Here is a 21,280-nt window from a genome sequence, read left to right as displayed (position 1 = left end):
CACCCATTAGTGCCAGTCAGTGCCACCTATCAGTGCTGCCAGTCAGTGTCGCCTATCAGTGCCAGTCAGTGTCGCCTATCAGTGCCAGTCAGTGCCGTCTATCAGTGCCATATATCAGTGTCATGTATCAGTGATGCCTTTCAGTGCCCATCAGTGATGCCTGTCATTGCCCATCAGTGATGCCTGTCAATGCCCATCAGTGCCACCTATCAGTGCAGCCTATCAGTGCCCATCAGTGCAGCCTCATTAGCGCACATCAGTGAAGGGAAAAAATCACTTATTTACAAAATTGTATAACAATTTTTTCAAAATTTTCAGTGGTTTTTGGTTTGTTTAAGAAAAAATAAAAATCCCAGAGGTGATTAAATACCACCAAAAGAAAGCTCTATCTGTCTCAAAAAAAATGATAAAAATTTCATATGGGTACAGTGTGGCATGTCCGCGCAATTGTCATTCAAAGTGTGACAGTGCTGAAAGCTGGAAATTGGCCTGGGCAGGAAAGGGGTATATGTGCCCTGTAGGCTAGTGGTTAATAGTATATGATTGTATAATGCTGTGTTGCTGTAAATACGATAAGTAAGTGAGTGAATGGTGTTCAGTACAAGCAAGTAGCAGAAATCAAGTGAATCATACCTTAGTAAAATTATTAAATCTGTATATAAAAAACCTATGTTGTGAATCCAAATGAAAACAAATTTGCATAAAGATACCAAATATTAGCAATAAAGCATTAAGCATAGATCCCACGTCTTCCGTAAGAATATCTTATGTTAATATTCCATGTGGTAATAAACCATAACTTAAAGAAGTGGTAAAATATTTCAATATGCAGTCTTTTTTTAAATGAGTTCATTCATTAATAATGAAACATTTCTTTTGTTATTGTGAAAATCAGCACCATCTAGAATAGTGCTCCAATGTCGATCACAAGGTGCCCATTCATGCCACCTCCAACACCTCAGTGCTCACAGAACTCTTAGCTCTTTGGAGATATACAGTGTCTTGAAAAAGTATTCATACCGCTTGAAATTTTCCACATTTTGTCATGTTAAAACCAAAAACGTAAACGTATTTTATTGGGATTTTATATGATAGACCAACATAAAGTGGCGTATAATTGTGAAGTGGAAGAAAAATGATAAATGGTTTTCAAAATTTTTTACAAATAAATATCTTAAAACTGTGGCGTGCATTTGTATTCAGCCCCCTTTTACTCTGATACCCCTAACTAAAATCTCGTGGAACCAATTGCCTTTAGAAGTTACATAATTACTTGTGTGTAATTGAATCTCAGTATAAATACAGCTGTTTTGTGAAGCCCTTGGAGGTTTGTTAAAGAATGAATATTAGTGAACAAACAGCATAATGAAGGTCAAGGAATACACCAGACAGGTCAGAGATAAAGTTGTGGAGAAGTTGAAAGCAGGGTTGGGTTATAAAAAAAAAAAAAATATCCCAAGCTTTGAACATCTCAGGGAGCACTATTCAATCCCTCATCTGAAAATGGAAAGAATATGGCACAACTGCAAATCTACCAAGACATGGCCATCCACCTAAACAGATAGGCCTGGCAAGGAGAGCATTAATCAGAGAAGCAGCCAAGAGGTCCATGGTACCTCTGGAGGAGCCACAGAGATGCACAGCTCAGGTGGGAGAATCTGTCTACAAGACAACTATTAGTTAAGCACTCCACAAATCTGGCGTTTATGGAAGAGTGGCAAGAGGAAAACCATTGTTGAAAGAAAGCCATAAGAAGTCCTGTTTGCAGTTTGCGAGAAGCCACGTGGGGACACAGCAAACATGTGGAAGAAGGTGCTCTAGTCAGATGAGACCAAAATTGAACTTTTTGGCCTAAAAGCAAAACGCTCTGAGTGACAGAAAACTAACACTACACATCACCCTGAACACACCATCCCCAACTTGAAACGTGGTGGCAGCATCATGTTGTAGGGATGCTTTTCTTCAGCAGGGACAGGGAAGCTGGTCAGAGTTGATGGGAAGATGGATGGCGCCAAATACAGGGCAATCTTAGAAGAAAACCTGTTCGAGTCAGCAAAAGACTTGAGACTGGGGTGGAGGGTTCACCTTCCAGCAGGACAACCCTGAACATACAGCCAGAGCTAAAATGGATTGGTTTAGATCAAAGCATATTCATGTGTAAAATACTTTAAGCCCTTTATAATTTTCCTTCCACTTGCCAATTATGTGCCACTTTGTTTTGGCCTATGACATAAAATACCAATAAAATACATTTACATTTTTGGTTGTAATATGTCAAAATGTGGAAAAGTTCAAGGTTATATGAATACTTTTTCAAGGCACTGTATGTAGACCTATCAGTGTTAGTATTGATGATTCCTTCAACACTCATTGCCCACTAGGGGCCCTGCTCCTGTTCCAGCTATGGTCGTGGTTTCTTTTACAGCTCACTTGCATTCATGTGGCTCCTTGACCTCCACCTAATTCGGTAAGTACCTCTTGATGCCAGCTGCCAGCTATGACTTCCCAGCAGAACACCAGATCAGCCACTCTCTACTGCCCTTCAGCACATGAACTCTGATAGCCCTGTAATAGGCCCTCTGGCACGTACAAGTACTGTGGGCACACACATTCCTGCGCGCATGTGCGCACCTTATCAGCATTGTATGGAGAATTCTGCGCACTTGCACATTCCTGTGTGCCATACGTCTCATAAGAATTCCCTGACACTCTTTCTCTCTCGTGTTGTGCTGCCATGGATCTATAAAGTCCATTAAAATCTTATTTACAGGTGTTATGGTGAACCACTGTGATGCATCAAAGTCTAAAATGTAACAGTACACCATTTTAAAGAGACAAGAGATGTTGATTTATCACAGACAGACTAAAGTATAATGTTTCCTGGCCACTAAAGAACTCCTTCCTCTAGCAATAGTAGTCCTTATTGGTCCCAAAATGTCTTGCTTTGTCTTTAATAAATAAATATCCCTTTTGTATTTTTGAAATGGCATGCAGGTGGCATTTTGCTTTCTTTTGCTGTCATGGAGAAAACACCACCAATGAGTGTAACTTGTGTCTTTTTATGGAAACACATTTTACAGTGAGGAACAGAAGTATTTGAACACCCTGCGATTTTGCAAGTTCTCCCACTTAGAAATCATGGAGGGGTCTGAAATTCACATTGTAGGTGCATTCCCACTCTGAGAGACAGAATTTAAAAAAAAATTCAGGAAATCACATTGTATGATTTATAAATAATTTATTTGTCTTGCACTGCTGAACATAAGTATTTGAACACCTGAGAAAATCAGTGTTAATATTTGGTACAGAAGCCTTTGTTTGCAATTACAGAGGTCAAACGTTTCCTGTAGTTCTTGATCAGGTTTGCACACACTGCAACAGGGATTTTGGCCCACTCCTCCACACAGATCTCCTCTAGATCTGTCAGGTTTTGGGGCTGTCACTGAGCAACACAGAGTTTCAGCTCCCTCCAAAGATGTTCTATTGGATTTAGGTCTGGAGACTGGCTAGGCCACTCCAGAACCTTGATATGCTTCTTACGGAGCCACTCCTTTGTTATCCTGGCTGTGTGCTTCGGGTCGTTGTCATGTTGGAAGACCCAGCCACGACCCATCTTCAATGCTCTGACTGGGGGAAGGAGGTTGTTGCTCAAAATCTCACAATAAATGGCCCCATTCCTCCTCTCCTTAATACAGTGTAGTCGTCCTGTCCCCTTCGCAGAAAAGCACCCCCAAAGCATGATGTTACCACCCCCATGCTTCACAGTATGGATTGTGTTCTTGGGATGCAACTCATCCTTTTTCCTCCAAACACAACGAGTGAAGTTTAGACCAAAGAGTTCTACTTTTGGTCTCATCTGACCACATGACTTTCTCCCATGCCTCCTCTGGATCATCCAGATGGTCATTGGCAAACTTCAGATGGGCCTGGACATGTGATGACTTGAGCAGGGGAACCTTCTGTGCAATGCATGATTTGAAACCATGACGGCGTAGTGTTCTACCAACAGTGACCTTTGAAACTGTGGTCCCAGCTCTCTTCATGTCATTGACCAGCTCCTCCCTTGTAGTTCTGGGCTGATTCCTCACCTTTCTTATCAGTGATACCCCACGAGGTGAGATCTTGCATGGAGCTCCAGTCTGAGGGAGACTGACAGTCGTCTTTAGCCTCTTCCATTTTCTAACAATTGCTCCAACAGTTGATCTATTTTCACCAAGCTGCTTGGCAATTGTCGCGTAGCCCTTTCCAGCCTTGTGGAGGTCCACAATTTTGTCTCTGGTGTCTTTTGACAGCTCTTTGGTCTTGCCCATGGTAGTAGTTAGTGTCTGACTGACTGTGGGGTGGACAGGTGTCTTTAAAGAGCTCAGACAGGTGCTACTAAGTTAGATTAATGAGTGGAGTAGAGGTGGACTTTTTAAAGGCACAGTAACAGGTCTTTGAGAGACAGAATTATTGCTGTTTCTTAGGTGTTCAAATACTTGTGTTCAGCAGTGCAAGACAAATTCTTTAAAGATCATACAATGTGATTTCCTGAATTTCTTTTTTTAATTCTGTCTCTCAGAGTGGGAATGCACCTACAATGTGAATTTCAGACCCCTCCATGATTTCTAAGTGGGAGAACTTGCAAAATCGCAGGGTGTTCAAATACTTCTGTTCCTCACTGTACATGTATCTTTTCGACTTCCGTGATGTACATACATTTGGCTTAATGAACACATCACAGTATGTTGGCCAGAGTATGTTCTTATCGAAGTAGCTGTAAAGAACAGCTGTGTGCGTGCCAAGCTTATCTCTTATCTCCTTAGCTTACTGTCTGTGTTATGATAATTCTTGCCTTGTATCACCTAGAAGGAGGTGTATTTATTTTGCAGGGATACATTATATAACTGATAATGGCTTTGGCCTTCTCTAAAGTGCTCACAGCCATGTTTTACTATCAATTAACATTTGCATGTCTTGCATTCAGACCATTAGAAATAATTCAGCTACTCATTGAGAGAACAAGAACCGCTTACATTCTGTAATGGAATTATGTAAATCCCTATTTGATGTAGTATTACTTGCCTCAAGCAGCCCCCCTAGCAGATAGTAGCAGTGTGCTCTGCCTGCTGATGATTGAAGTTCTTGATAGACTGAAATCTGGCTGCATAAAAAATAATTATTCTTTTAGGGCTGCAGTGCTAGATTTAAAGCTGAACATCAAGCAAAACCGATAAACGCACAGAGAAAATACATATATAAGACTGGATTTTACCTGCCAAATGGGTTTATATTTCTGTCAATCTGTGCCTGGGATTTACACAGAGCTGGTACACAGCTCAGTCCTCTCTGGTATAGCAACAAACATGATTATTTTCTCAGCTACAGTAAAGTAACACAGGTCTAACTCCTCCTCCAGCCTGTGACTGAACATTGAAAAGCGAAGTAGTAGGCTGATGAGCTCATCTTTCTGTCACACTGCTTTCTCCTCAGCATGTTCATAGTTGGTACATGATCACTGAAATGCAACTCAGTGGCTCCTTGTGCTACTTCCCCCTTTCCCAGGTCTGCTTGCTGTACAAGGGGCTGCAAGAGGTTCAAACCCAGTCAAATTTAGGTACTTGCAGTGCTTTAGAAAATACTTTTATTTATTTATTTATTTTATATCTGCCTGAAGTTCAGCTTTAAGTTTTTCTTATTTTCTCTTCCTGTCCCTGTGACACCAAGACAAGAAATTAAAGGAATGGTTGACTTCAGAACAGAAAGGTACAGATAAGTTATTCAAAACTCTTAAGTGATGACCCTTTTGTACTAAACCTTTTGGTCCCAGGCATGGTTTTGTTATGAGTTCTGGTATAGTGAATTATTGCTGTATGATTTTGGCCAGCAATAGATCACTATTGGAAGTGATCTATTGCTTTACAGCTCTTCAAAATAAACAAAAATATTCTCAAAATTAAAGTGGTTCTAAAAGCTTGTTTTGTTTTTTAAAATAAAAATAAGAGGTTTAATATAAACATAAGTAACCGCAGTGCAAACTGTTATCTAACGTAATCCCCAAAATGATCCATACATATGTGCATTCACACATGCACATTCTATGAACAAAGACCAAAACGTAAATGTCTGTGCACCTTTATATAACAATAAAAGTGTCTCAAATGGAAAAGGAAAAGTCACGGTCAGGTGACGAAACGCATCAGGTGTGTGGCTATATGACGAAATCACGTACAAGTGGAACCGGAACTGAGCCACATACATGTTATAGGTGCTGATGTTTTTCCTTAAGTGAACAATCTATGTATTAAGGAAGCGATCATTCTGTGTCCACTGGATTTAGTGAACTAGCTTTGTGAGTGTTCTTTTAATCTGGTTTTAATAAATGGGGATGTTTCATTATATATTGCACTATGAGAGCGGTTTTGTTTTCCTTGAACGATACCACTGGATTAGGAATTGGTGGCATATGGTATTTAGGTGTAAATATGGTATATGGTGTAAACAAGAGCAATAGCTCTATTTAACAGGTAAGGCACAGTTATACCTTACTACACAGTGGGTCAAATTTATAGGTAAGAAGATTATGTGGATGGTGGAGGAACACTGCACTGGTGATGAGAACACGGTGGCAAACACTGTTTTTGGAATTTTTATTGTTATATAAAGGAGCACGGACATTTATGTTTTAGGTTTTTGTTTATAGAATATGTATGTATAAATGCATATACAGTGGGGATTGAAAGTTTGGGCACCCCAGCTAAAAATTTGTATTAATGTGCATAAAGAAGCCAAGGAAAGATGGAAAAATCTCCAAAAGGCATCAAATTACAGATTAGACATTCTTATAATATGTCAACAAAAGTTAGATTTTATTTCCATCATTTACACTTTCAAAATAACAGAAAACAAAAAAATGGCGTCTGCAAAAGTTTGGGCACCCTGCAGAGTTAATATCTTGTACTGCCCCCTTTGGCAAGTATCACAGCTTGTAAACGCTTTTTGTAGCCAGCCAAGAGTCTTTCAATTCTTGTTTGAGGTATCTTTGCCCATTCTTCCTTACAAAAGTCTTCTAGTTCTTTGAGATTTCTGGGCTGTCTGTCACACACTGCTCTTTTTAGGTCTATCCATAGATTTTCAATTATGTTGATGTCAGGAGATTGTGAAGGCCATGGCAAAACCTTCAGTTTACACCTCTTAATGTAATCCCCCGTGGATTTCGAGGTGTGTTTAGGATCATTATCCATTTGTAGAAGCCATCCTCTCTTTAACTTCAGCTTTTTCACAGATGGCATCAAGTTACCATCCAAAATTTTCAGAAATTTCATTGAATCCATTTTTCCTTCTACTCGTGAGATGTTCCCTGTGCCACTGGCTGCAACACAACCCCAAAGCATGATTGATCCAATGCCATGCTTAACAGTTGTACAGAGGTTCTTTTCATTAAATTCTGTGCCCCTTCTTCTCCAAACGTACCTTTGCTCATTCCGGCCAAAATGTTCAATTTTAACCTCATCGGTCCACAGAACTTGTTTCCAAAATGCATCAGGCTTGTCTATAAGTTCATTTGCAAAGTTCAAACGATGATTTTTGTGGTGAGGATGTAGAAGAGGTTTTCTTCTGATGACTCTTCCATGAAGACCATATTTGTACAAGTATCTCTTTATAGTGGAATAGTGTACCACAACTCCAGTGTCTGCCAGATCTTTCTGGAGGGATCGTGCAGTCAAACGTGGGTTTTGAATTGTTTTTCTCACAATCCTGCGAGCTGTTCTGTCTGATATTTTTCTTGGTCTTCCAGATCTTGCTTTAACTTCCACTGTTCCTGATGACTGCCATTTCTTAATTACATTCCGAACAGAGGATATTGACATCTGAAAACGCTTTGCTACTTCTTATAGCCTTCTCCAGCTTTGTGAGCGTCAACTATTTTCAGTTTCAGTTATCTAGACAACTGCTTAGAAGAACCCATGGTGCTGATTGTTGGGGCAAGGTCAGATGAGTCTGGGCATTTAAAACCTTTGAGATTGACATCACCTGGTCTTCCCAGACAATGATTGAGAACAATCCATGACACTGGCAGGTCTCAGCTTTGCAAAGGGGGCAGTGCATGCTATAAATTCTGCAGGGTGCCCAAACTTTTGCAGACGCCATTTTTTTGTTTTCTGTTATTTTGAAAGTGTAAATGATGGAAATAAAATCTAACTTTTGTTGACATATTATAAGAATGTCTAATCTGTAATTTGATGCCTTTTGGAGATTTTTCCATCTTTCCTTGGCTTCTTTATGCACATTAACACAAATTTTTAGCTGGGGTGCCCAATCTTTCGATTCCCACTGTATGTATTGATTATTGTGGGGATTACGGTAGGCGGTAAGTGTTCTTATTTATGTTTATTAGATTTGGTTGATGTGGGAACACATATCAGTGTTTCAAGGGTTGATTTATGAAAGGCAAATATACTGTGCACTGCAAGTGCAGTTACTCCAGAACAAAGTAAATGAGGTAAAAGCTTCACTTTGCAAAGCATATCCAATCACATGCAGGGACAATACAAAACAGCATTTTTGCTTGCACATGATTAGATGATCAGCAGAGCTTCCGCTCAGACATAGAGCAAGTGCACTTGCCTTTTAAAAGTAAATTCCTCTTAATGTCAGCTGTAGACACATAGGTGGGCCTTAACGCTGAGCAGTCACTTACTGTGCTGAGAGCACACTCCCTGCATGCTCCCAGCATGGTAGCTGGCTGGGATCGGTAAGCTCCTGATGCATTCTTGCAACTGGGAGCTTTCTGATCATGTGACAGCCAATCACAGCGGTGACATGACCTGAATGCCTACCCATGCCTCCCATCTTTTAAAACTCCTAAAGGGCTGGTAGGCGATCGGCACAAAGATATTGCACAGAGAAGTCCCTTACCTCTTTTTAGCGGTCCCCCAATGCCCCTCTCTCCTCTTCCCTGTGAGTGCCCCCATAGTAAGCTGGTGCGCCCTAGCTGGGTTGTGTGTATCCATAGACTTGGTCATGCACCTTGCTCCCTACCCACAGGATTTGACTGACAGCAGGAGCCTGTGGCTCCCGCTGCTCTCAGAGAAGCCTGTGCGAGCAGGAAGAGGAAAGGAAGACCTGCAAGGATCGATGGAGGCAACATTTTTTTTGGGAGGGGAGGAAAATAGTGGGGTATTTTTTTACCTTTTAATGCAGAGACGCATTAAGGTAAAAAAAAAAAAAACACCTAGACTTTAGAACCACTTTAATCCCCAAGTCACAACAATGATGGTGAATGATCTGGATGACACAAGATTTAATCTGACAGTGCTGAGTTAACATAACACCTCCTCAATGCTTGTGAAATACCCTCTGTAGAGTGACCCAACATAAATCGCTCTTCAGAGGGCACTGCACATGATCAGAAAATCATACGAAAAATACCGCTTTCGAATCGATCGTATGATAATCTGTTAGTACACAGGTTTTTCCCTGATAGGCCAGAGACATTTCTCCACCGGCCTGATCCATAGGCTGGAAAGTTACCACCCAGTGTGTCCATTCATGTGCAGGGACCTGACTGCAGACACAAATGTCTGAAAGTGCAATCTGCTTAACTTTACTTCCAGGTTTACTAGCTGTTGCATGAGATGGCTTTACACTACTCACATCTATAATATTGGTGAAAATCGACATCCCAGTGTATCTGCTTTATAAAAGTTCAGATTAAACTGGCTATACACTTGTATAATTTCATTTGAAATTTCTTGTTTTAAGATCGTTCCTTCAATTCTCTAATCCTATCTTTCTGTATTAAAGCGGAGCTCCACCCAAAAGGGGAAGTTCCAGTTTAAGCCTTTGTCCCGCACTCCCCATTAAGGATTGGTATCTTTGGGGGGGGGGGGGTACCCAAATTTGACAGGTACCCGCTCCCACTTCCACTGTGATTGCCTAGATGATCAGAAGCGGAAGTTGTCCTCCACCCCTTCCCTCCCCGTAGTCTTCTGAGACACGTGACAGGTCCCAGAAGACTATGGGGCCATTCACAAAGCGCTGCGCTTCTTGCGCAGTGGGCACCCGGCTGTCAAGCCGCAAGCTATCACAGCCGGGTGCCCACACTGAAGATGCCAGCGCCAGGGAGAGAAGACAGCCGGTGAAACCAGCGTTGGTGAGGGCACCACTGGACCGAGGGACAGGTAAGTGTCTGTATTTTAAGAGTCAGAAGCTACAGTTTTTGTAGCTGCTGACTTTTATTTTATTTTTTTCTCAGGTGGAACTCCGCTTTAAAGATCAGTGATTGCTGCTCTCTCTCTTTGTGCAAGGTGACTGGTCTTGTGTCTGCCCCTCTGTAGATTTAATCTCCCACAGCTCTGCTCCCTGCACAGGCTATGTAGAGCCTAGTGAGGATGTCATATATTTAGATGAAAGATTTGTTGCCCAAAGATTAGCTTTAACTTTTCTATGGATTTCCTTTTTTATGGGTGATGGCCACATCACTTTAATGATCAACATAAATTGGGACAGACATAGCAATTTCTATTGTATTTTCTGTAAACTGAGTAAAACACAGTTAAACTAACAGCAGCATTTCAATTATTTTGGTTGCAAATTTATAAGTCAATTTTAATAAAGTATGAACTGCTGGAAATTAATGGTTATCATTAAAAAAAAAATCGAATTGATAAAACCAGGGTAGCAGTTTGAGATTCCAAGCGTCTGACAAAAACTGTGAACAATGTTGTTCATTACTTTATCGAAAATATGTCTGCCCTGTTGTCAGGAACAGCAGGTAGTATAAAAGTTATCTGAGCGCATCTGGCATTTATTTATAGATGAAGTCTTGCTGAAATAGAAAAGGGAAAACATTTTTACTGTGATGCTGTCATGATTGGTCTTTGTTCTTCGGAACTTGTACAAACAATTTCATGACAATTTTTTCTTTTAAGTTCTAATTAACCATTACATAAGCCCAATGAAGTGACCAGCCTCAAGTGATACACAGTGATGAATTAAAGCGAAACATCACCCTAAAGCACACATTCCACTCACTCTCCTTCTCCCTGTCCTCTACCATATTTAGGATTTTTTGGGGTGTGGAGCAGGTGCCTAGTTCTGGCAGAGACCCTCTGGGATTGCCTAGGCAAGTTTATACACTAACCCCCCACGTGCAACCTTTTTGGACATGTCAAAGGTCCCAGGAGGCTTTAGGACCATTCACAGGGCACAGCGAGACTTGTGCATGGACAGTGGGAAGCTGGTTATGAAGTCACAAGGTGTCACAGCTGGCTTCGCACAGTAAACATTCCGGTGCTGGATAGCCGAAGAGGACGGCACTGGATAACTGGACAGGTGAATGTCTGTCTGTCTGTTTATGAAAAGTCGGCAGCTACAGGTTTTTTTAGCTGCTGCCTTGTAGTTTTTTGGGACTTGCTCAAAACTACTATTTAAATTCTCCTATATAAGCTGTCCAGTTTCTGTAGCCCTCTCTCCTCCATAGCTTTCTAAAATTCTGGCAGGTAGGGGGCGGGGATCTGATATCGCACACTGCTCAGCACAGAGCAGAGAGCCAAGTATAATCTGAGACCTGAGTGGAGGGAATGAACACACCCCCTCTACACAGCCTCACTGGGAAACATACACATCTGAGACTGTCAGTCACCTGCTGCATGCTGGGAGGATTGCCTATTGTGACTTATGCAGGTAACAGAGACAGGAGGAAGCAGACAGGAACCACACTAAGTGCTATGGATTGGAACAAGTACACACTATATGGTGGTATGCTTTGTTCATCTGTCATTTGGGAGGTTTACAACCACTTTAAGGTCATGTATGAAAAATAGGTAGGCCTATCCATCCTGCACCTATAAACAGCACCTTTCTTTACGTACAATGAGAAGTATATCTGAAGTGCCTATAGACACCTGAGTGAGGTTGGTTGAAACTTGCAAAGTGTTCTGCAGCCTACCAAAAGTTTGTTTTTAGCTACATCCAGTACATCCCTTAAGTTTAGTATTTAGCACTTAAAACTGCATGCGAAATTTGTTTTAAAGTAATTGGGGCACAAACTAATGAATTCAAACTAAACATGAGCAGAGGATGCCATCGGTGAAAAACGTCTGCCTGTATCCCTGGATTTAATTACCCGTTTTCATAATCAGATCCAGAGATACAGGCAGCTGGATTTCTATGCAAATATATTTTTCTGTTAGGCCTCATACACCTGGGCGCATGTGACCGTATAATGTAAATAGCAGGTGTATTTTTGCACCAAGGATGTTCAGCTGCTGCAAACAGCCAACTAGTAGTGAATTGACTACCTGCGTAAACCTGCACATGTATAAAGCCTTACACCTCTGGGTGTAGACTGTGTGTGTACAGGGGTGTACACATACCCATGTGAGGGTTTACACAAGTAGAGGCTTGAACCCACATACAGCTGTGTGCATCCATTCTTTCCTTTGGTCAGTTTTATGTAGCAGCTGTGCATCATGGGCCTGGAAATACACCCACAATATACAAGGTATGGCTTCGTGCTTCTATGTGCATGAGGCTTTAAATTCGAGTTTGGGAACCAGAAGGGGATGGGCTGAGGTCTGATTTGCTTATTACTAGTCTATCCCCATGTGTCTAGATCTACTGGACATTTTAACATGTGTAAAATGTAAAGTCTATTTGTTTTTTTTTTTTATATTCCAATCGTTTTTATTGAACATTTTTTTCAAATAACAGGTAATATTAATGAACAATGTCCTGTCAAAATTATAGATTATAACAGAGCAAATAGAAAAGTTTATCAGTCATAAAACATTTAACAGGAGATTAAGAACTCTGTAGAGTAGCTATTGGACCAAGGTCCACAACCCATATCTGCCATATATAGGGGGCTAGCACAGCAGAAGGGAAGAGGGAGGGAACAGGGAAGGGAGCCGAGAGAGGGTTAATTAGGGAAAAGGGAAGAACCACTGTTCATGGACCTGATATTATACACAGAGTAATTGTCATTTGATGCAGGACAAAAATTTGTAGAACATATAAAGATTGAGCATAATCCACCCTAATAGACAAAGAGAAAATTAGCAATGGAAAAGGAGAGAGAGAGAGAGAGAGGGTCAATTTGGGGGACATTAAGGCACAGAAATATATTGAATGCATGGGTCCCAAATTTTGTCAAATTTTCTAATTATTGTATAGTATACGGGTGAGTTAATCATAATCCAGTTCAATGTATTCTTAACATAGTCAAGAGGGATAACCAATTTCTTCCAATGTCTAGCTATAGTAATTCTCGCTGCCAACAACATATAGGTGATCAATTTATGTGACTTTTGGGAACATTATCTGGGAATTTATGAAAGAAGGCAGTCTCCAGGGATCTGCAAATATTTACCCCCATCACCGAATTACTGAAATTAAACATGCGAATCCAAAATCTGGTTGCTATCGGACATTCCCACCAGATGTGAAACATAGAACCCACCTGGCCGCAACGCCGGAAACATGTCGCTGAAGCAGATGGATGCATCCTCGCAGTCCGAGTAGGGACCAAGTACCATCGTAACAATGTTTTATAATTTTCTTCAATTAGGGTAGTATTGATGGAAACTTTATATAGTGTCAAGGCAATATTTTGCCAATCCAATAGATCATAATTGACATGCAGGTCCCGTTCCCATTGCTCCATATAGGGAAGCTTACAGTTCGCGTCAGTAAGGAGAGCATACAAGGTGGAGATATGGCCTTTAGGGAATTCCCCATTCTGACGGGAGAGTTCAAAGTTGAGAAGTAAGGTGGTTCATCTAATAAAGTAATAATAAATAATGACACTATCTGAAGATTTCGATAGCGTAGTTATGCATTTTTAAATAGCTCAAGTTATTACAGAATCTCTTTAAAGTGTATGTCCAAGCAAAAAGGAAAAAAAAAATCATTGCATGTCTGCAATACATGCACATTCCCTCACGTTTTGACTCTGCAAGTAGACAAGAATAGCTGGTGATCCTGTTTAGCTTCTGAATGCTGGTCTGAAAAGCATCAGACTCAGCTCACTTGGCAAAGTATCAAAAGAGATTCTGGCCACTTTCTTGACACCATTAAAGTGTATGCATGGGCAAAATAAAAAGAAAACCATATCCCCTACATCTAATTCAATACATGCATATTTTATCCCATTAAAACCACTGCAAGTATGTAAAAATACCTGCTGGTTCTGCCAGAAATCCAGTGAGCTGCAAATTTCCTGTACTGAGCTGATGATGCTGTACCTCATGCTACACTAAAAGACCAAGCAGTGTTACCCATCTTGCACAGTTCTTTCCTGCTGGACTGTAGAACACCTTCCCATGTTATGGGGTTAAGGAGGGGTAGTTGTTCAGTAGTGCACCAGAGGAGAACTGCACAGGGCTGCCAACACTACATGGCATTTTAGTTCTTACAGAGGCACTATGTTGTCAGCTGGATTAACAGGTATTTTTTGTACTTGTAGTGGATTTAATAGGATAAAACAGTGAAAATGTGTCAGCTGGATTAACAGGTATTTTTTGTACTTGTAGTGGATTTAATAGGATAATGCAGTGAAAATGTGTGTGTACTGCATGTTTTTTTTATTCTGCTCAGACATACAACTTGAGGGCGTCAAGAAAGCTGCTTGAAGCTTGTTCAGTGCTTTGCTAATGACAGCTGAATCTGATGCTCTTCAGACATTTGTAAGGTCAAGCTGGATACAGACGAAGTTTTTTCATTCAACCCGGCAGATTGACTGAAAAAAAGAAAAAACAAGCAATGTGGATGCAGGAATCTTCAAAGCTGCGCTATTGTATTCTGACAGCAGAGACACCCCCGCCCCCGTTAGAATGCACTGATTTGCAGGTTATCCAGCAGGACCATTCCTGTTGAAAATTTTGGTCCGTGTGTACCTAGCTCAAGAATTATGAATTCATGTGTGTTTAACCCCTTCATGCCGGATCGTCCCGTCGTGAAGAGGAGTTTCTGCACCGGGAGGTGGGCGGGGCTTAGTGTCATGTGACCACTGTGACACGACGTCACGGCGGTCACATGGTCGGGAAAGTTCCCGATCGCAAGAGGAAACTGGGACCTTTCGGTGAGTACCGTACATGTGTGCTGGGAGCATGCAGTGCGTGTGCTGTCAGCACATATGTATTTTGTATATTGAACGCAAATGTGCAGCTGCTTGGCGTCTAGGCCCAGACGCCAGGAGGCCGCACATTTGCGTGCAGCCGGCGTGAAGGGGTTAAGGACTGAAGATTCAATGTCGGTTTGTAGAATGCTTCACTACATTGAAAACAAAACAAAAAAAATCTGCTATAATATTTATCAAATCTTCAAGCTCTGCAGTTGCAAACTAAGAATTCACTTGTAAAATTTGAGCCATGCTTTTTAGTTTTCCTGTTTGAAATACACTGTCATTCTGTATAGCAACAGATGCACCAGAAGAAAACTAACAATTATTTTCACTTTTCCATTCAGGCTCGATCTTTCCAGAAGAAGGTTGATGGAAAAGCATTTCCTGCCTTTAATATAACGGTAAGTATTATTAGAACTGGCTGCTATTCTGTTGTCAGCAGTCTGCTAGTACAAGTTTCAAGGATACCTCCACATACGTGTGTATAGCTTTGGTAGTGACTCATTCATGAGCTGCAATTCATTGTAAACATACTGAGACAGAACTTTCTTAAAGTGAACCTGTGCTTTGCCCATCCAAAGTAAAGTAACAGGTTGACTATAGAGGGAGGACCATAAGGATTAAGTTCTCTGCTTTCACTGACAGACAGACCAGAAAAGGATTATCTGGTGAGATATTGGTAATAAGGGATACCTCTAAAGTACTCTGCCAGTCCACACACTTTGGCTCTGAAGAAGAGGTGTTTTCCTCGAAACGTGTCAGCCACCTGCTATCCAGAGGCTTAAAGTCTCCCACCATACCATCCACGGGCTCCTGTACCTTACTGCTATCCAGTGTCACATGCTTCCCGCGTTTGTCTGATTTTACACCATTTTATTTTTGTGAGTATTCACCTTTTATTAATAAACCCTATTTTTAAGGTAATGCACTCGGCCTGTGCGCCTTCTTTTTTGTCTTTTATGTATAGCCCTATGTAAAGCTGGCCATAGGTGATTTTTTTTTTCCGCTAACAAACAGATTCTCCATCCACACAAATGAGGTAGATGAAGGTATCCCCCCGCTGGGACAATGTATTCTGACAGCAAGATTCTCTGCTGACCGAATAAACTGATCAATGGTTGCAGCCAGTGAACAACAGAAGTTTTCCAACATTCCCATCCCTTCTGTCAAAGATGGTTCATAATTTGCCCAGTCCCCGTTCAACTGACTGAATTTGAATCCACCATGGCCAGCTTAAGTTTCAAGTTGCTCAGCAAGTCAAAACTTGCTTAGATGTCTTGGCTAAGTTGGAGGACCACAAGCAAGTAAAAGCTGCTTATGATCTCTCTATAAAGTAATCTTGATTCTTGATCTCACGTTGGAAAAGTACATCACCCTAAACTGGCAAAAATCTGTTCTGGGCTCTCCTGTTTTATGTTTTGTTTGTTTTTGTTTTTTAACACATTTTATTGAAGAAGAGGTGAAGCCCAACTGAGTTGCATTTTTGCATAAATGGGTCTTGAGTCCAATCACACGACGTCATAGATTTGTTTTCCTGTGATGATAAAGAAAACGGTGCCACGTAATGATCTGGCACATTCTCTACAGCATTCTTCTGTGATCCTGGGGTGACTCCTTGATGTCCTAGGCACACAGAAAGTTGGTCTCATAACACTGGGTGTCCTTCAACCTCGAAGAAGATCAATGCTTGACCCTGGAATGTTTAATATGAGGGGCAGTACCAGTGAGAGGTTGCGTATTACAGCAAGAGCTGCTTTTTTGTTTTAATAAATGCTGGGCTATTAAATTTTTTTAAATTGTATTGTGAATATACACTTATGCCGGGGTATAATCTATTTTAGTGGCAGAGCAGCTTTTCTGTGGTTTCCATCCTTGGCTATTTCAAGGATGTGTTATTGTGGAGGCTGTGAACCCTTCTACTCCACACTAAATGAACTGGTGTGAGGAGAGATACTTCCTTAGCAACTTTTAGAACTCAGAGATGTGATTAGTAGAGGACAGCTGCTCAGTATGCAGTGACACCTGTCCAGTGTTAAGACCTGTGGCGCCATCTTCTTTTTACAATATTCCTTCGTCAGAATATAGTTCTTTGCCCTCACAGCACAAAATTAAAAAATCAATGTTAGGTAATGGTGGACTGAAAGGTGCATGCATATCCTATATTATCTATCACTGTTTACTTGTTGCCTGGCAGCATGAAATAATCAGCCATAAATAAAAAAAGCCAATGAGACTTGGTAAGAAACTTTCTGAGGCATGGCAGCCATTTTAAATGATATCTGAATTGCTAGTGTCAGGTATGTGTGTGTTTTGTATGTTTGTGTGTGTATATGTATGTATGTATGTATATACATTTACACAGGGAGAGGGTTTTTTTTTTCTCTTAATACTGTGATTACTGTACCTTTCACATTGACCTTATGTAATTTTGTGTTGATATGTCCATGATATGTTCGTTAGCTTGTCACATTGAAGCAGTTAATTTGTTTTCCAGGTTCCCTTGGACAGCTATCTAAGGAGACTTCGTAAAGCAGACTTCAATATTTTCCACCCTAGTTTACAAAGGAGAGACCCCTGGCTTCCATTGTCTTTATATATCCAGTCCTGGAGAAAAACCTATTAAAATGTAAAAATATGCTCTCTTGTGCTCATTCCTGTTGCGTAAATGCAGTGATAAACCTATTAAAATTATAACGGGGTTTTCGCTCTTGAGTCTAAGGATTATGCAATCTATTGCATTACAGCACAGATTCTGCTGTGCCTACAGTATGAAGCTGCATTAAATTATTTTATTATGACCCTTAATTTTTATACTATACCTGAGGCTTGAATAGAGGTCACCTGTAAAAAAGAAGAAAAAATACCCCCCCCCTTCCCGTTTAATAGTGATCACATATCCTCTTTTCTCAGCTGCATTGAGGTGAGTGAGGAGAAACAGCAGTACACTGGTCTCCCCAAATAATGGCTTCGCAGAAGAGAAAGTTTGTTAGCAGAAGTCCGATCATTGGAGGAGAGCACACTGAGTTCCCAGCACAGCTAGAGAACTGACCAGCTGTGCTGTCCTGTCTAGTGTAAGCAGTTTTTTAGGATAGGGAAGCAGAGGGACTGGCAGGAACACCAGGAATTTCAGACAAAGGAAGCAATACAAAGAGAAAAGGATACCTTTTCATACATTACAAATCGGGAATATCAAATGTTGGGCTAACATATTGTTTAAAATGCCATTGTTTCTCCACTCCTTAACCACTGAAAGTATTTTACTTTTCCAGGTGTGTAGAATATTTGCTCCCCCTCTGGCCGCTGTGATCCCTACAGGATGTACAAGACAGTGGGAGGAACCACAGCAGCCAGAAGGAAAGTAAGTAATCATCTCATCCAAAGGTCAAATACAAGCAGAGGCTGCATAGTGGAGATTCAGTGACCTTTGAGTACATTGGCTGGCAAAAAAGTAAGCCCCATTCACACTAGTGCATTTTTCCCAGCGTCTACTGTTGTTTTTCTGTACACAACACTGGAAATCATAATATTCTCTACGGTTCCTGTTCATATTAATGCAACATGGTACATTGCGATTTTTTAAAAGGTCTACGTGCTTTTGTTATGCAGTAGTGCATTTCTGGCCCCATAGACTTCAGTGGGAGCGCATGGAAAAATGCATATGCAAAAACAAAACACATTGTGCAGCAGCACTAGTGTAAACCTGGGCTAAAGCTGGCCATACATGGATCAAAATTCATCAGGGGATGATGAAGTCATGTGATTGGATGATGCAACGGATTGGGCAGAGCTGGGTGACGTCATTGTGGAAACTGGAAGTGTGGCCCCAACACTGATTTGTAGATGTCTGCTGTGTTTTACAATGCTGGAATGACCCCTAAATGATGTGAGTTTATAATTTATTTAATAAAGTACAAGCAGATTTTAAATACTATACTATAGTAGCCTTTCATATGCTTTGAACACATTTTGTAGATGCAAGGTGGTAGTGATGTTCTTTTAAACAGGACCATACTTGTGTTTTTGAGTGGTGGATAGTACATTTTCATGTGTTGAAGAGATCCTAAGGACACCCTCAGGCTGGGGAATATGCGCATGTGACTTGTTTTGTACATGTATATATGGGTCCATACCCTAAGGTGAGGGCATAGTCACCACAAAAGTGTAGCACATTTGCTATGCAGCACTGGAGTTGTGGAATTACAAGCCAGGGCACAATATTTTGGAAGGACTTTTAAAATCAGAGGCATTCACTACAGCATGTCAATTTATGTGTCAATATACTGTATATATAGAACAGTACAAATAACCCCTATTGACCCCTTTTTGGAAAATAGGGATTCCAAAGTATTTAGTAAGAGGCATTGCAAGTTTTTTAAAGTTGTAATTTTTTTTGTTACAATTTTTTGGAAAAATTAAGAAATTAAAATAAAAATGGCAAGCTGTCATGAGTGGCCATTCGTGACCCGTTTGTTTACATGTCCTCATGTGATTGCTATGATTGGTCATGGTGATCACATGATACCCCAGCGCTCACCTCAGTCAGGTACTAAGCAAGTGATCCGCTATGTCTGGTGGCCACAGGTTCACATCACTGCACACCCCAGGGGCATGAGCGGAAGGACATCCTTGGACATCCTCCCCAAAACGACAATAGCACCCCATAGCCATATATCAACTATATGGTGGGTGGGAAGTGGTTAACAGCATGTTAGAGCCAGTGCAACACTATTGTTGTAAGTTGTCTATATAGGTTTGATGGAGAAATGTGCCACGCCTTGCGTGTGCCAATTTGAGCATGGACAAAAAATTAACATATACATTTTATTTTTTTGGGTTTTGGCAGCTTTTTTTTTTTCTTTTGTACAGTAAACCCGGTATGGGCAGCCTAAAGCTGGCCATTGATGGATATAATTTTGAATGAAAATTCTCACAAACCATTGAACTTTCATTTTAAAGATTTTGTTTGCTTTTCATATTTGATTTTGGAATGATTATGGAAAGATTTTACTGAACAAAAACCACATAAACTGTTACAAATTCGTTCATTCCAGAATAATTTTCCATCCTGCTTCTCTGAATTTACTCGTCACTGCAGTCTGAAATAAAATCTGATACTAATGGTTAGAAAAATGAACAAACTTTCTTAGATCATTCTTTCCCCAGGAATTTTTGTTTGAAAGTCTACTCATCTATGGCCAGTTAGGGCCTCACGCACACTGGGCGTTTCCCCAGCTCTTCCAAACGCTTTTCTTCTGGCAGGAGAAAGCCAGCTTAACCAAATATGCCTAAAAGTCACTTACCGTATTTTTCGCTCCATAAGACGCACCTAGGTTTTAGAGGCAGAAAACAGGAAAAAAAATTCTGAACTAATGGACTGCAGACATAGTACAGGAGATGACCAGAGACTGCGGACACAGTACAGGAGATGACCAGAGACTGCGGACACAGTACAGGAGATGACCAGAGACTGCGGACACAGTGCAGGAGATGACCAGAGACTGCGGACACAGTGCAGGAGATGACCAGAGACTGCGGACACAGTACAGGGGATGACAAGAGACTGCGGACACAGTACAGGGGATGACCAGAGACTGCGGACACAGTGCAGGGGATGACCAGAGACTGCGGACACAGTACAGGGGATGACCAGAGACTGCGGACACAGTACAGGGGATGACCAGAGACTGCGGACACAGTACAGGGGATGACCAGAGACTGCGGACACAGTGCAGGGGATGACCAGAGACTGCGGACACAGTGCAGGGGATGACCAGAGACTGCGGACACAGTACAGGGGATGACCAGAGACTGCGGACACAGTACAGGGGATGACCAGAGACTGCGGACAGCACAGGGATGACCAGAGACTGCGGACACAGTACAGGGGATGACCAGAGACTGCGGACAGCACAGGGATGACCAGAGACTGCGGACAGCACAGGGATGACCAGAGACTGTGGATAGTACAGGGGATGACTGCTGACCTTTGGGGAGGTGGGGAGTGGGTACCTGAATTTGACAGGTACCCGCTCCCACTTCCGCGGAGTTGTTCTTTCATCTTACCTGTTCCTCTATCCAGCCGCGCACTGTCTTCCCGGCTTCTGTAATGGCGCTCGGCATGACAGCCGGGTGCCCAGTGCGCATGAGCGAGAAGCACTTGCGCTTTGTGATTGG

The 21,280-nt window shown here is 41.4% G+C and overlaps 1 protein-coding gene across 4 annotated transcripts in view; it reads left to right on the top strand.

The window, feature by feature from the left end:
- The window catches only part of NDUFAF6 (NADH:ubiquinone oxidoreductase complex assembly factor 6), an 87,628-nt gene extending 69,886 nt beyond the window's left edge, over positions 1–17,742 (top strand). For 3 of the 4 annotated variants that reach the window (XM_089666720.1, XM_089666714.1, XM_089666732.1), the window contains 2 exons: positions 15,451–15,507; positions 17,601–17,742. In XM_089666720.1, coding sequence (XP_089522846.1) covers positions 15,451–15,507; positions 17,601–17,729 — 186 coding nt within the window. In that variant the 3' untranslated portion in view covers positions 17,730–17,742. Of the gene's footprint in view, positions 1–5,706; positions 5,746–15,450; positions 15,508–17,600 lie in introns of all 4 variants that reach the window. The other variant, XR_016310612.1, reaches the window with a different exon arrangement.
- Positions 17,743–21,280: the final 3,538 nt, after the last annotated feature.

The sequence above is a fragment of the Staurois parvus genome, unplaced genomic scaffold, assembly GCF_062004578.1.
Source record: "Staurois parvus isolate SC_StPar_1 unplaced genomic scaffold, SC_StPar_1.0 ptg000052l, whole genome shotgun sequence".
In the NCBI taxonomy this organism is placed as follows: Eukaryota; Metazoa; Chordata; class Amphibia; order Anura; family Ranidae; genus Staurois; species Staurois parvus.
The sequence above is the reverse complement of the archived record's forward strand: the minus strand, read 5'-3'. Positions and strand labels throughout refer to the sequence as shown.